Source organism: Lithobates pipiens, unplaced genomic scaffold (genome assembly GCF_037356315.1).
Source record: "Lithobates pipiens isolate NorthernLeopardFrog02 unplaced genomic scaffold, aLitPip1_a1.2 Scaffold_25, whole genome shotgun sequence".
In the NCBI taxonomy this organism is placed as follows: Eukaryota; Metazoa; Chordata; class Amphibia; order Anura; family Ranidae; genus Lithobates; species Lithobates pipiens.
This window is the reverse complement of record NW_027507787.1, coordinates 158,051,584-158,066,446: the sequence shown is the minus strand read 5'-3', so window position 1 is coordinate 158,066,446 and position 14,863 is coordinate 158,051,584. Positions and strand designations below refer to the sequence as shown.

The 14,863-nt window shown below is 41.5% G+C and overlaps 1 protein-coding gene across 2 annotated transcripts in view; it reads left to right on the top strand.

The window, feature by feature from the left end:
- Nucleotides 1-14,524, top strand: part of MXI1 (MAX interactor 1, dimerization protein) — a 47,879-nt gene extending 33,355 nt beyond the window's left edge. For both annotated transcript variants that reach the window (XM_077455066.1, XM_077455067.1), the window contains exons 4-6: nt 11,180-11,294; nt 11,844-12,015; nt 13,564-14,524. In XM_077455066.1, the coding sequence (XP_077311192.1) occupies nt 11,180-11,294; nt 11,844-12,015; nt 13,564-13,727 (451 nt within the window). In that variant the 3' untranslated portion in view covers nt 13,728-14,524. The remainder of the gene's footprint in view (nt 1-11,179; nt 11,295-11,843; nt 12,016-13,563) is intronic.
- The last annotated feature ends 339 nt before the right edge of the window (nt 14,525-14,863 follow it).

The following is a 14,863-nucleotide window of genomic DNA, read 5'->3' as shown; positions in this document are numbered from 1 at the left end:
AATTTCTAAGCTCTGGAGCAACTGCACTTTGCAAAGTGCACAGTCTATTTTCCTTTAGTAAATCAACCCCATAGTAGTTCTGGATTTTAAAAATTATAGACACTTATTTTTATCTGCATTTATACCTGCAGAAGGGGCCAGCTGGAAGTGATCTAGCAGGTCTTAATTTCCTGAATAAAGTTCCACTTTAAGCATACACTCATGTGAATGGCCGTATTTGCCTGCATGAGTGGAACAGGTGTTCTGTGCATCTGGGAGCATACAGTCCTGTTCATGGCAATTGGGACGCAACGACTGCATGGACACAACTGCTGCTCCCATTTGTGTGTGTGCAGTTGGTACGTGTAACAGTGTGTAACAGTGTGAGCTCGGGCCGTGGACCCGCACCCATACCCATACAGATGCCACATTGGGAGCTGCAGTTGTGTCTGTGCAACCACTGCATCCCAATTGATATGACTGGGGAATGCCTGCACACGGATGCATGGAACATCTATGCATCCTACGTGGGAGAACACAGCCCTTCCCATGGTTGTATGCTTAAGTACATCTGTGTGAACAAGGCCTAATTCTTTTACTAGATTGTGGATACCACCTACATCTGATTACAGTTCCCCATAAACGTTTACTGTACAAAATAAGGTCCGTTGGCATGGACCATAGGGTGGGTACATGGATTGAAAACTGGCTACAAGGGCGAGTTCAGAGGGTGGTGATAAATGGGGAGTACTTGGAATGGGCAGGGGTGGGTAGTGAGGTTCCCCAGGATTCTGTCCTGGGACTAATCCTTTTTAATTTGTTTATAAACGACCTGGAGGGTGGGGTAATCAGTTCAGTCTCTGTATTTGAGGATGATACTAAGCTAAGCAGGGCAATAACTTTTCTGCAGGATGTGGAAACCTTGCAAGAAGATCTGAACAAATTAATGGGGTGGGCAACTACATGGCAAATGAGGTTTAATGTAGAAAATTGTAAAATAATGCATTTGGGTTGCAAAAATATGAATGCAATCTATACATTGGGGGGGGGGGGGCGAACCTCTGGAGGAATCAAGGATGGGAAAGGACCAGGGGGTCCTAGTAGATGATAGGCTCAGCAATGGCATGCAAACAAAGCAAACAGAATATTGGCATGCATTAAAAAGGGGATCAACTCCAGAGATCAAATGATAATTCTCCCACTCTACAAGACTCTGGTCTGGTCGCACCTGGAGTATGCCGTCCAGTTCTGGGCACCAGTCCTCAGGAAGGATGTACTGGAAATGGAGCGAGTACAAAGAAGGGCAACAAAGCTAATAAAGAGTCTGGAGGATATTAGTTATGAGGAAAGGTTCCGAGCACTGAACTTAGAATATTCTGCTTGAGAGGGGATATGATTTCAATATACATATACCATACTGATGACCCTACAATAGGGATAAAACGTTTTCGCAGAAGGGAGTTTAACAAGACTCGTGGCCACTCATTAAAATTTGAAGAAAAGAGGTTTAATCTTAAACTACATAGAGGGTTCTTTACTGTAAGAGCACCAAGGATGTGGAATTCCCTTCCAAAAGAGGTAGTCTCAGAGGGGTGCACCTGAATGACCACAACATACAGGGATATACAATGTAATACTGACATATAATCACACACATGGGTTGGACTTGATGGACTTGTGTCTTTTTTCAACCTCACCTACTACGTAACTATGTGAGACAAGATGACTGCCACCATTTCTGATGATCTGTCATGTGCAAAAAAATCCCTCAGATGGCCGATTTCCACAAAAAGTCATAATTTACAAGGAAACTATTTAGCTTTTGAGATATAATCGACACCTGTTTAATCATAAAGCTTCCTTTAAAAAAAAAAAAAAAAAATGACAATTACATTGAAAGACAAAATGGCTGCTGCTTTCCATGACAAACTCTCATGTATAGAGACAACACTTGGAGACAAGTTGGTTTTGCTTGGCTTTACAATTTACTAGGCCACAACTTTAGAAGTGTGTGTAGGTTGCCTTTGTCGCCCATAGCAACTTGTCTGGTTCATCCTTTATAGGGTCTATTTACAACAAAATAGCCAGTTCACTTTAGAGTTGGGAGAAAATTAACCCTTCATAGTCTGTCATGTACCAAGAAAATACTGGGCTGGTGTTGTCAAAATGGCTGCCTCCATGATACACTGTGATGTACATAAAACAAAGTTTAGCTTGTGAGGCAAGATGGCTGCCACTGTCTGAAATAAACTCTGATGTTCAGAGACAGCATGGCAGTTGCAAGACAATATGATCGCCGCTATCACGTATAGTTATTCATGTGAAAAGAAATCCTTTTGATGGCTGCTTTCCATAATAAGTTGTAATTTACAGGAAAATTATTCAACTTTCAAGATGAAATGGTCACCTCTTTACATTATAAAGCTTTCTTTTAGACCCCTTTCACAATGAGGCAGTTTTCAGGCATTTTAGTGCTGGAAAGAGTGTCTGAAAACTGCCTCCCATTCTCTGCAATGGGTGCTTTCACACTTGGGTGGTGCGCTTGTGGGACGTTTGGAAAATTCCTGCAAGCCACATCCTTGGGATGGGTTGGGAGCACTGTATACAGCGCTCCCAACATGCCCCTGCCCATTGCAATAAATAGGCAACTCTTCTGAAGCACCTGAAAAGCACTTCTAAAGCGCTGCAACACAGGAGTTTTTAACCCCTCCTTGGGGGTCAAAAATGCCCCGCTAGTGGCCGAAAAGCTTAAACAGCTGTAAAGTGCCGCTAAAACAAGCAGTGCTTTACCACTAATGTGGCCATGGCCCCACTGTGAAAGGGGTCTTAAAGGCATAGTTAACCTTTACCAAAAAACAACCTAATGTAGGTAAAGGACATCTGTAGATAAAAACAAGCTGTGTATCTTTGATCAAAGTTGAATAATGCCCCTACTATGTAGGCAATTTACATACTGTACCTCATGAAGCCTCAGTGGAAAACTTTTTGGATATTGCTTAATGAATCCCAGCTGTTCACTTTCACAATCAGAGGAGTGAGTGCATTCTCTGATTCAAACCCCCTCACATGCAGCTTCTCTCCCCTGATGCATTAGCTCTGAGGTGAACAGTAAGACCCCTTTCACACTGGGGCGGTTTTCAGGCGATACAGCGCTAAAAATAGCACCTATGTAGCGCCTGAAAAAAACGGCCCCTTTCACTCCAGTGTGAAAGCCCAAGGGCTTTCACACTGGAGCGGTGTGCTAGCAGGACGGTGAAAAAAGTCCTGCTAGCCGCATCTTTGGAGCGGTGAAAGGAGCGGTGTATTCACCGCTCCTAAACCGCTTCTACCCATTGAAATCAATGGGGCAGCGTGGCTATACCACCGGTGGTTTTAACCCTTTTTCCCCCGCTAGCGCCCGCAGACCCCCGCTAAAACGACAGTAAAGCACCGCTAAAAATAACATTGCTTTACTGCCGACGCCCGCACCGCCCCAGTGTGAAAGGGGCCTAACAAATTGGCTTCTCTTAGCAAGGTCCTAGCAGTTTTCCACTCAGGCTTCAAGTGTAAATGGCCTAAACCTATAACAAGAGCATTATAGAACTTTGGTTAAAACTGCACTTTTTTTTTTAAATCTACAGATGCCATTAATTGGCAGTTTGGCAACGGTGAACTAACCCTAACTTGAGAGACAAAATGGCTGCTGTCTTTCACGTTGAACTCTCACAAATAAAGACAACACTCTGAAACAAGTTGGCCTGGATTGGCTTTCCAGCTTACTAGGCCTCAAATTTAAAAATGTGTGAATGCTATCTATGTTGCCCATAGCAACCAGTCCAATTAGTCTTTTAAAGTGACCATTTACAGCAAAATATCCATTTTCTTTGGAGCTAGGAGGAGATTACAGCCTGCCATGCATCAAGAAAATATTGGGCTGGTGTTGTCAAGATGGCTGCTTCCACAATACACTGTCCTGTACAAAAACATGAGTTGACTTGAGTTAGAGTTGACTGAGACGAGCTGCATCAACCTTTTAAAGGAGTTATTATTTATACTTTCACTTGCCCATGTTGCCCATAGAAACCAGGCCAATTTGTCGTTTAAAGCGGCCAAACTGAGCCATCTTTTATCCTGAGAAAAGGGTCTGTTGTATAAGAAGCAGGTTCCTGAATGACATGGCAGGTGAAGGAAGTGGTGAATGCGGTGAGATTGCAGATGACTTCCTGGCTACGTGTTTGAGAAGTAATTCTTATATGGTGGTAGGAGTTGGGGCTTTCATGTGTGCAACGGCTGCCCACACCAGAGCAGCCACTTCTGCTTCATATACGAAGATGAAAGCCCTGCTGAGGGGAACATGAATTTTTGAAAAGGGAGGTTTATTTTGAAGTGTGATTCCACACAGGGCACCTCAAACCTGACGGATGTTCCTAAAAAATTACATGTTTATTTATTGGAAGACGTAAAATCCGAGCCACACAAATATTCAGAAAAACACGCAGACATTTACGTTGCGACATTGATAGTGCCTCACTGGCTTCAGCATATAACCTTCAGAAACCATGCTGGTGTCAAATTTGTAAGACATTCCACACCACCATTAGGAATTATGGGACCCCATACAGCCTACCTGATGCACATCTGAGCATCTACCTATGTACAGGGACGAATGTGCGTTGCTGGGACCAGAGAGTGTGGGTCAAGGCTGTACGTCTGTTCCTGTATGCATGTAAATGCTTGGATGTGCAGTTACCAGTGTACAACCGCAGCCTGTCATTGATTTGACACAAATACCTTTGACTCCTGGGTGAAGAAATAGACACATTTTCTTATGATGTACGGCCCTCTTCATCCATTTAAATAAGCCTTTAGGCCTCTTTCACACAGGCGTACATAAAGCGGATCTATACTCACCTGGCTCCAGCGATACCCCTTGAAATATTCCACATTTTGTCATGTTACACCCAAAAACTTAAATGTATTTTATGTGATAGACCAACACAAAGTGGCACATAATTATGAAGTGCAAGGCAAATGATAAATGGTTTCCCACATTTTTTACAAATAAATATGTGAAAAGGGTGGCGTGCCTTTGTATTCAGCCCCCTTTACTCTGATACCCCTAACTAAAATATAGTATAACAAATTACCTTCGGAAGTCCTAGACCTAATTAGTAAAGAGAGACCACTTGTGTGTAATTTAATTTCAGTAATTTCGCTGTTCTGTGAAGTCTTCAGAGGTTTGTTAGAGAAACTTAATGAACAAACAGCATCGTGAAGGCCAAGGGACAAACTAGACAGGTCAGGGATGAAGTTGTTAAAGAAGTTTAAGGCAGGGTTAGGTTATAAAAAAAAAAAATCCCATGCTTTGAACATCTCTAGATGTGCAAAGAACATCCCCAAAAAGACTTGCAGCTGTAATTGCAGTGAAAGGTGGTTCTACAAAGTACTGACTCAGGGGGGCTGAATACAAATACACGCCACACTTTTCACATATTTGTAAAGAATTTTGAAAAACATGTATTATTTTCCTTCCACTTCATAATTATGTGCCACTTTGTGTTGGTCTACCACATAAACTCCCAATAAAATACATTTACATTTTTGGTTGTAACATGACAAAATGTGGAAAATGCCAAGGAGTATGAATACTTTTTCAAGGCACTGTATGTCGAGGGTTCAGTCAGGGTAAGGCGGTTGAGGAAGGCTGAAGAAGGAACTTGCACAGAACATGCCGATGTAATTAAAATCACTGTAGACAAAGTCCCGACCTCCCCCTCTGCACTTCAGGCCGGAGTCATGTGTCTCTCTCTGGAAAAGAGTCAAAACCTTTTTTTTTTTCTTGCGGTTTTGTGTTCATTTTCAAAAATAGAACAGATCTAAATTTGTACTGCAGAGGGGTGGAGCAGGAGGAGTGAGCTGTGGAATCTCCCACGGCACTGCAATACCCAGCATGCCCTGTCTGTTAATCAGAGCTAATTCTCTTTTTCATTTCTTTGTATTTTCTTTATATTATTTTTTCAGCTGATTAGCTTTTTATTGCCATTTTTTTTTCTTATAAGGCCAATGGATGAAAATGAACCTGTCTGATAACATTCTGACAGCTGCATCTATCTGAAGAACTTTATATGTATAAAATTATATAAGTCTAAGGCCTCATTCACAAAAATGTTACTGATGTTATTATACATGTGTTTTCTAGGAGAAAAGTTCCTGTGTAACTACATAGATGCGTTTAAACCAGGGGTCTCCAAACTGTGGCTTTCCAGTTATTCAGGAACTACAATTCCCATCATGCCTAGTCAAATCTGTGAATGTGAGAGTTTTACAATGCCTCATGGGATGTGTAGTTCTGCAGCAGCTGGAGGGCCATAGTTTGGAGATCCCTGATTTAACCGAAAAACTACGCGTATGTGTACATAAATTGTTTTATAATCATTTATTTTCCCCCTTTATTTAGACTTAATTTACGCACTTAAAAACGTGTATACATGCATATATGTGCGTAAGCACGTAAAACGCATTTTCTTAGATGCGGATTTTTGGATTCTGTGTTACGCAGCTCAGGTTATGTACCTGTGTAAATGGCTCCATTGCAGCACCATTCAGATCTGTAATTAAAAAAACACTTGTATATGCCTTTTTTTTTTTTTTTTACGGCTGTGTGAATGAGGCCTTAAACTCAAAGTGTTTGTTCACCTTTTCAGAAAAAATAAAAAGGTAACCTAACACCGTATACGATAGGCGTGCGCAAGGGGTGTGCTAGATGTGCCTGGGCACGCTCTAATTAATCACCCCATTTTTATAGATTTGTGTTTTGTTTTTAAATAACAAACATGTTATACTTACCTGCTGGTAGCCTGGATCCTCTTTAAAAAAAAGTTAACAAAAAATACAAAAACATGTATAAATTATATAGAAAAAAATAAAGGAAAAAGGGGCAGACTCCATGGACCATTTGGTCTTTTTTCTGCCATCACTTTTCTATGTTTCATTTAGTTAACACTTTAGCTAAATCAACAGTACAACTACTACTAACCTGATTGTACAACGTGCTTTCGATCCACCAACATTTTGTGTCGGGGCCTTAATGAGTGAATGGATTGTAGGCCCTCACCATAGGTGTGCATACAGGGTGTGCCCTAATTACCCCGTGTGGCCCATATTCCCCCTGTTTAGACCCCTGATATTTCACAAAATAAAAAAAGTTTCTCCTTTTTTTTCATAAAAAAATAATTGTAAAAGAAAATTATAAGGCCAGGCCATTGTGTCCCACACATCAAAATTGCAAAAAGAATTATGGATAGATTGCTTCTTCTTAAATCTTTATTGAGCACAGACAGCAGTTTCGACATCAAAACGTTAACATGTTTCGGCAAAAGCCTTCCTCGGAAAGCTTTTGCCGAAACATGTCATGTCTTGTACACACGACGCAAAATATTCGATCAGATCTTGTTATTGGAAAATCCGATCGTGTGTGGGCTCCATCTGAATTTTTTCCGTCGGAAATTTCCAAAATACAAAGTTTGAGAGCAGGATCTAAAATTTTCCGACAACAAAATCCGAACGTTTAAATTCCGATCGTGTGTAGACAATTCTGACGGACAAAATGCCACGCATGCTCAGAATAAATTATGAGACGAAAGCTATTGGCTACTGCCCTCTTTATAGTCCCGTCATACATGTTCTACGTCACCGCGTTCTGAACGATCGGATTTTCTGACAACTTTTTTCGACTGTGTGTATGCAAGACAAGTTTGTGCCAACATCCGTCGGAAAAAATCCGATAGATTTTGTTGTTGGAATGTCCGACCGTGTGTATGGGGCATAAGCGTTTTGATGTCTCACTGCTGTCTGTGCTCAATAAAGATTTAAGAAGAAGCAATCGAGTTTCCGGCATTCTTTTTGCCATATTATTAATGGTTGGAAAGTCATTTCAATGATGAAGGCTTTTAGGTTGTTTTTAATAAAAAGATGAACATCTGAATAATAATGTAATAAGTTGTATCTTATACGATTCACATGTGTATGGGTTTTACTATACGGCCATTTGAGCGGTCAACAAAGATTTCATTTTGTTTTTATTAATCGGTGTATGAAAATTTTGTATATTGTTAGAGCATTTATTAACCGGCCATCCAACGTCTTTGAGTCATGTGCGCCTGGCCAGGAAGGTGTTAAGTTGAAACAAGTGGCTTGGCAGCAGGCCGCAGGAGGCGGACGTGCCAGGGGTGGCGTACGCAGTATGCACGCTACAGATAAAGCCTTCATATAAAATGACTCCACAGAAGTTTAGCCACTTTCCCCCCAAAAAAATGTAAACCACAGTTTGGAAATAGCTGTGGAAAAAATAAGCTATATAAAAATTCAGCATATAATAATAGTAATAATAATAATAATAAAATACATACATAACAGTAAACCTTCACATTAAGAAGGGATGATTATGATGGGGCATACTATCTTTATAAAGCAGTGAATCTGATATTTAGCAAATATTCTCTGCAGGAGAATCCTCCAAGTCCATGTAAGGCCGCGTACACACGGGCGGACTGTTCGCCCAACTTTGTCCGCTGAACAGTGTTTGGGCGGACAGTCCGCTCGTGTGTGGGCTTTCAGCGGACAGTTTCAGCGGACAGTTGGACGGACAAGGTTTTTCGGAAATTCCGTAAAACTGTCCGCTGAAACCTTGTTTCAGCGAACAGTCCGCTCGTGTGTAGGCTTGTTCGTCAAACAAAGTTGCGCGCATGCTCAGAAAGGATTTTCACGCCGAAAGCTATAATGCAGTGTATAGGACGTCGTATTTTTCGTCCCGTCGTACGTGCCGTTCACGTCATCGCGCACGGTTTCAGCAAACTGTTCGTACGTCGTGTGTGGCCATGTCCGTCCATGCTAAGTTTGAGCGGACTGTTTGCCGAAACTGTTGGACGGACAAAGTTGGGCGAACAGTCCGCGCGTGTGTACGCGGCCTGACTGTATATCATTCTCCACCAGACAATGTCTGATGAAAGTCACATTTGCTGCTTTATAAATAGACCTATATGACTCCCATGAAAAGTAATCTTCCTGCTTTTACTTTTTTCTTCCTCATTCTTCTTGTAGAAAATAGATGTTCCTAAAGCTCCCTCATGTGACCTAAAGCCCAGGCAAGCTAAGTCACATGGCCTCTGGCTGCCAGGAGTATTGTGGATGTTTCAGGTCATTTGAAACTGCAGGGAGTTTGCAGTTTTCAGTCCCGCCATATCTACTTTGCAGTTTGTGATAAGGTCCAGGGATATGCAATTAGCGGACCTCCAGCTGTTACAGAACTACAAGTCCCATCATGCCTCAGCCCCTGGGTGTCATTCTTGTGGCTGTCAGTATATTGCTATGCCTCATGGGAATTGTAGTTCTGCAACAGCTGGAGGTCCGCTAATTGCATATCCCCAGTATATACTGTGTGTGTGTATGTGTGTGTGTGTGTGTGTGTGTGTGTGTATATATATATATATATATATATACATACACCCACCCACACACACTATATTACCAAAAGTATTGGGACTCCTGCCTTTACACTCACATGAACTTTAATGGCATCCCAGTCTTGGTCCATAGGGATCAATATTGAATTGGCCCATCCTTTGCAGCTATAAGAGCTTCAACTCTTTTGGGAAGGCTTTCCACAAGGTTTAGGAGTGTGCCTATGGGAATATTTGACCATTCTTCCAGAAGTTCATTTATGAGGTCAGGCATACCACCCAACTTTTTGAGATGGGAACGAGGGACACCTGTTAGTAAAAGTATGTAGGTAAGGACACACCCCTTGCCACACCCCCTCAAAGGAGAAATATACAAACAAAATTATTAGTTAAACCCCGAAGTGCTTATTTTACCACTATTATTCCTTTATATTGGCTTTTTAGATTTACAGATACAGCAATTTAGAAATTGTCTGAAAGTTTTAGCACTGGGAAACACTTTTTGAAAGATAAAACGTGCATTTTATATATAACTATATAGATCAGACCAAAATAAGGGACAAATCAGTAAGAAAGAGGGACAGAGGGACTTTGTTCCAAATCAGGGACAGTCCCTCAAAATCAGGGACAGTTGGGAGCTATGGGTCAGGCACTGGTGTTGGACGAGAAGACCTGGCTCACAGTCTCCACTCTAATTCATCCCAGAGGTGTTCTATCGGTTTGAGGTCAGGAGTGCAGGAAAGTCAAGTTCTTCCACCCCAAACTCGCTCATCTATGTCTTTATGGGCCTTGCTTTCTGCACTGGTCCAAATCATTTGGTGCAGGGGGGGATTATTGTGTGGGGTTGTTTTTCAGGAGTTGGGCTTGTCCCCTTAGTTCCAGTGAAGGGAACTCTTAAGGCATCAGCAAACCAAGACATTTTGGACAACTTCATGCTCTCAACACGGAACAGTTTGGGGATGACACCTTCCTGTTCCAACATGACTGTGCACCAGTGCACAGAGCAAGGTCTGTAAAGACATGGATGAGCAAATTAGGGATGGAGGAACTTGACATTACTGCACAGAGTCCTGACCTCAACCTAATAGAACACCTTTGGGATGAATTAGAGCGGAGACTGCGAGCCAGGCCTTCTCGTCCACATCAGAGCCTAACCTCATAAATGTGCTTTTGGAAGAATGGTCAAACATTTCCATAGGCACACTCCTAAACCTTGTGGACAGCCTTCCCAGAAGAGTTGAAGCTGTTATAGCTGCAAAAGGTGGGCCAACTCAATATTGAACCCTACAGACTCAGACTGGGATACCATTAAAGTTCATGTGCGTGTAAAGGCAGGTATCCCAATACTTTTGGTAATATAGTGTGTATATATATACAGTGCCTTGAAAAAGTATAACCCTTGAAATTTTCCACATTTTGTTACAACCAAAAAAATTGTGTGAAGTCATTAATGCAGTGTATGTAATTTCAGCTTGCAGAGCTTGGATTCATTGAATGAGTTTACCAAAAATGAAAATATTGCAGAATATACAGCCTCATTCTACATAACTAAGCTCCATTTAAAGCTGAATAAACTCAATTATTAATGTATCTTAAATAGAAAATGATCTTTAGATTTTTACTCCAAAAGCGTTTTATTAAAATTGATAAAAAATCTGATTAAAATAAAAAAATATCACATTTTTTAGATTTAAAAAAAAAAACTTAATTGATTTTTATCCACCCTGCAATGTTACTTATGATCCTTGTTCTTTGTTCTACAGGAGGGCTCATTTACGTCTGTGTCTAGAACGGCTAAAGTCACTCATTCCTCTAGAACCAGACAGCTCTAGGCACACAACGTTGGGGCTGTTAAATAAAGCCAAAGTACACATTAAGGTAAGTACAACTGAAGTGTGTGTGTGTGTTAATCTTAGCTTTAGATAGGTCTGTATACAATTTTATTTTTATTTTTTTGGCAAAGCAGCTATGGAAAGCCTGGAAAGATGTGAAAATTAGCTAGTTTAGGACTTGTGTAAGCAGTGTCAAACTTTGTCTTTTGCATTCAAACATGATGCTGTTAAAAATGCATGTGTTCAAATGCAAAACGCAGCAAAAGTCGATGCCGAGGCATTTTTTTACATCACTATTAGCCCCATATTGTAACGCAGGATCAACTGTGTACATTAAAGTGTGTTTCAGTGCTGCATGCACCGCTATACCCCCCCCCCCCCCCCCCCAGTGCAGTTTGGAATCTTAGCCCTTGTCACTGGATGACCTTGTCCGGGCACTGAACGCATGAAAACAGCCATCTACGAAAAGCCATTCAAATTAAATTTGAAACTCATGTTTAACTTACACAAAAAAAATGTTTAAAAAAAATTGGATTTTTTTTGTCTTGACATGATAAAAAAAAAAAATCACTCTATTAAATGTTGGTTCCTACAGAAACTTGAAGAAACATCACGGAAGGGCCAACACCAACTGGATACATTGGAACGGGAACAACGCTACCTGAAGAGGAGGCTGGAGCAACTGCAGACTGGTCAGGAACCAGAGCGGGTACGCACAGACAGCGTCGGCTCCACTATGTCATCTGAAAGATCTGACTCTGAGCGAGGTAAGACGGGATTCTGCTTGACTAGTTCCAGGATGATTAGATTGAATCATGATGGTTTCAAATTGGTATACCGTTTAAAAAAAATATTCCTAATGTGAAACCCCAGTTAAAACTAGAAAATGATGGGAATGCTCCCCAGTGGGGACCCAGCAATAAATACCTGACAAAGGATCTAACCCACCCCAAGCTTGCTAAAAGCTTTACATCTGTCTGTAACACCATAGGCAAGGCATTCAGTTATTAATACCTTAGACAAGTCATACCGTAGAAAATCTCGTAAAGCTCGTAAGGCTTGTCCTTGTTCCAAACTTTCCATGGATCCAAGAAAAGAAAACCGATGGCTCACCATGAGAATCCTTTTAAGTAAAACTTTGATGTATTGGACAGTTCTCAAGTTAGGGTTACTGCTGCCTGTTCCTTTAAAATAATTATTACTAAAAAGGATTCCCACGGTGAGCCATCAGCTTTCTTTTCTTGGATCCATGGAAAGTTTGGGACAAGGACAAACGTTACGAGCTTTACAAGATTTTCAATGGTGGGTCATCAGCTTTCTTTTCTTGGATCCACAGAAAGCTTGGGACAAGGATGAGTCTCCTGGCTTGGGAGCCATGGATAATCTTTTTTTTTTTTTTTTTGAGTTGATGTTTTTTACTCCACTTTAGTCCAATTACAACCAGTGGTAGCACGTCCATACGGGGCGCAGGGGCTCCGTCCTCCTAATCTGTGCACGCAGCCTCTAATCTATATGCAGGGCGCCGGACGCATCGATTCCAATGGGTTTTTTTTTCTTTAGAAGCACATGATTAGAGCCTGAAGCTCTAATTGGCTTCAAAAAAGGGCACTGCGCCCCAAGCCCACTCACTCGTGTGATAGTAGCAAAATAATATTTGCTATTGTCTTCCTGATTCTCCTCCCAGCCATTTAGGAAGCGGGCCCTGAGACCCGATTGGCCAAGAGGAGAAGCGCTCGTATTGGAGAAGTAGACGCAGTGGAAGCCGCTGTAAAGCCGAGGAGAATGGAGATGCAGGGCAAGTGCAGGGATGGTGGCCCTGCATCTCCATCGATGTGTGTGGGGGGGGGGGTGAGGTGCAGGTGACCCCCCAAAAAAAAATAAAGCACCAAGGACAATAAAAAAAAAACAAGTAAAGAAAAAGGGAGAGGACAAAACAAGGAAAGAGCAAGTAGAGAATGAGAGTCCACCCGTCCAGAATCCCATCCAGCCATTGAACCAGTATCAGCCTTAGGTGTCTGAGACCTGAAGATAAGAGAGCCAGTAGGTCCATATCCTTTCAAATTGGGATTGTTTGTCCCGCAGGACACTGACTAGCTTTTTGTGTAACATGATCCAGGTAAGCTTTCGCTTCATTAGGACTAAATCAATCACTGGCCTTTTTCAAGAAGTTGCAATGGTTATTTTTGCTGTCCAGAACATGTAGTATATTAGAGTCTGTGTGGATCTTGGAAAATAACAATTTCTGTATGTGTAGTGCTAAGTAAACTGTGCTGCCAAGTGAGTGACTATTAACACAAGTGTTTGATTTTCTGCAGAAGAAATTGAAGTGGACATTGAGAGCACGGAATTCTCTCCCCTGGAAGTGGACAGTTCCAGTAGCACCAGCATCAGTGACCTGGATGACCACAATAGCATGCAGAGTGCAGCCAGTGATGAGGGTTACTCCAGTGCTTCCATTAATCTGGCGTACCACTCATAGAACCCATTCCGGAAGGCCAACTGACACGACGAACCACGGGCGTGGATTATACTTTCTGCTGGCAGTTATCAGTGGTCCACTCTTGGTTTCGATCTCATCCTCCAACCATGAGTTGCACAAGCGTTGGGAACTTTTATCCACATGCTGGACCCAAATGTTCCAGCCAGCATACAATCGTACAATTACTTGAAGATCACCCAACTTTTGTAATACTGGAGATTACCAGGGTCTAACTTGAGCACAACTCTATCTAGCTCTGTGGTTGTATTTTTTTAGGCTCAGAACTTGATGACATATTATTTGCCTTAATTTGGCACCTAGAAGACTTTTTTCTAAAAGGAGATACCTTACAGATTATTGATGCTGGCCTGTCTGCTGGTTTCAACGCCAAAGTATTTTGGAGAAGTATTGTAGGTTTATGAAGCCAGCCTTATCCAGGACCCACACATACTGGTCTTCAAATGTTCTAGGGCTTTCAAATACCAGCAGTCTTCTCTGACCACCATTTGTTTGGGAGTTCACAAGCACCATGGATCTGGAAGGTGGCCCCTTCAGCAGGTTCTCTAGTTGAGCGTCTGTACTTTTTTTTTATTTCATCTCTTTTGGACTTCCCCTGTTTACAGAGAGTTTTACTGGTTAAATATCCACTAATGGGGACACTTATGAGATGAACGGTGACCAATTACAAGTATGTTATAATTTAAAGACCACCATTAAGCAATATTTGTATCGAAAATATAAAATAGTTTGTATGTAAACTGGTCAGACGACCCATTATAATTTTTGGAAAACTACAATCCCTTATTAGAAGCCTATTTTTTATAGTTTCCCTATGTTCCTAACTGCTGAGATAATGTGCAGAAAATGATTTTGTGGCCACCCTTTCCCCTCAGCAAGCCTTACCTGAGAAAGTCTGAACAAGGGGAAAAAAGTTTATGATCCATAACTTCATGGTGGTTTTAGATGCTTTGCTCCTACGTGAACAGTAGGGGTGTGCAAAAAAGAAGATTGTAACACCTTTCCTATTGACAACAAGATTTCTTTAAAGACTAACTCTTGGCAGTTAGAAAAAAAAAAATCACTAAACTTGTCTTTTCCCTAGACAAAAATGTAATGTGCACTGCTCCCAAGCCCTG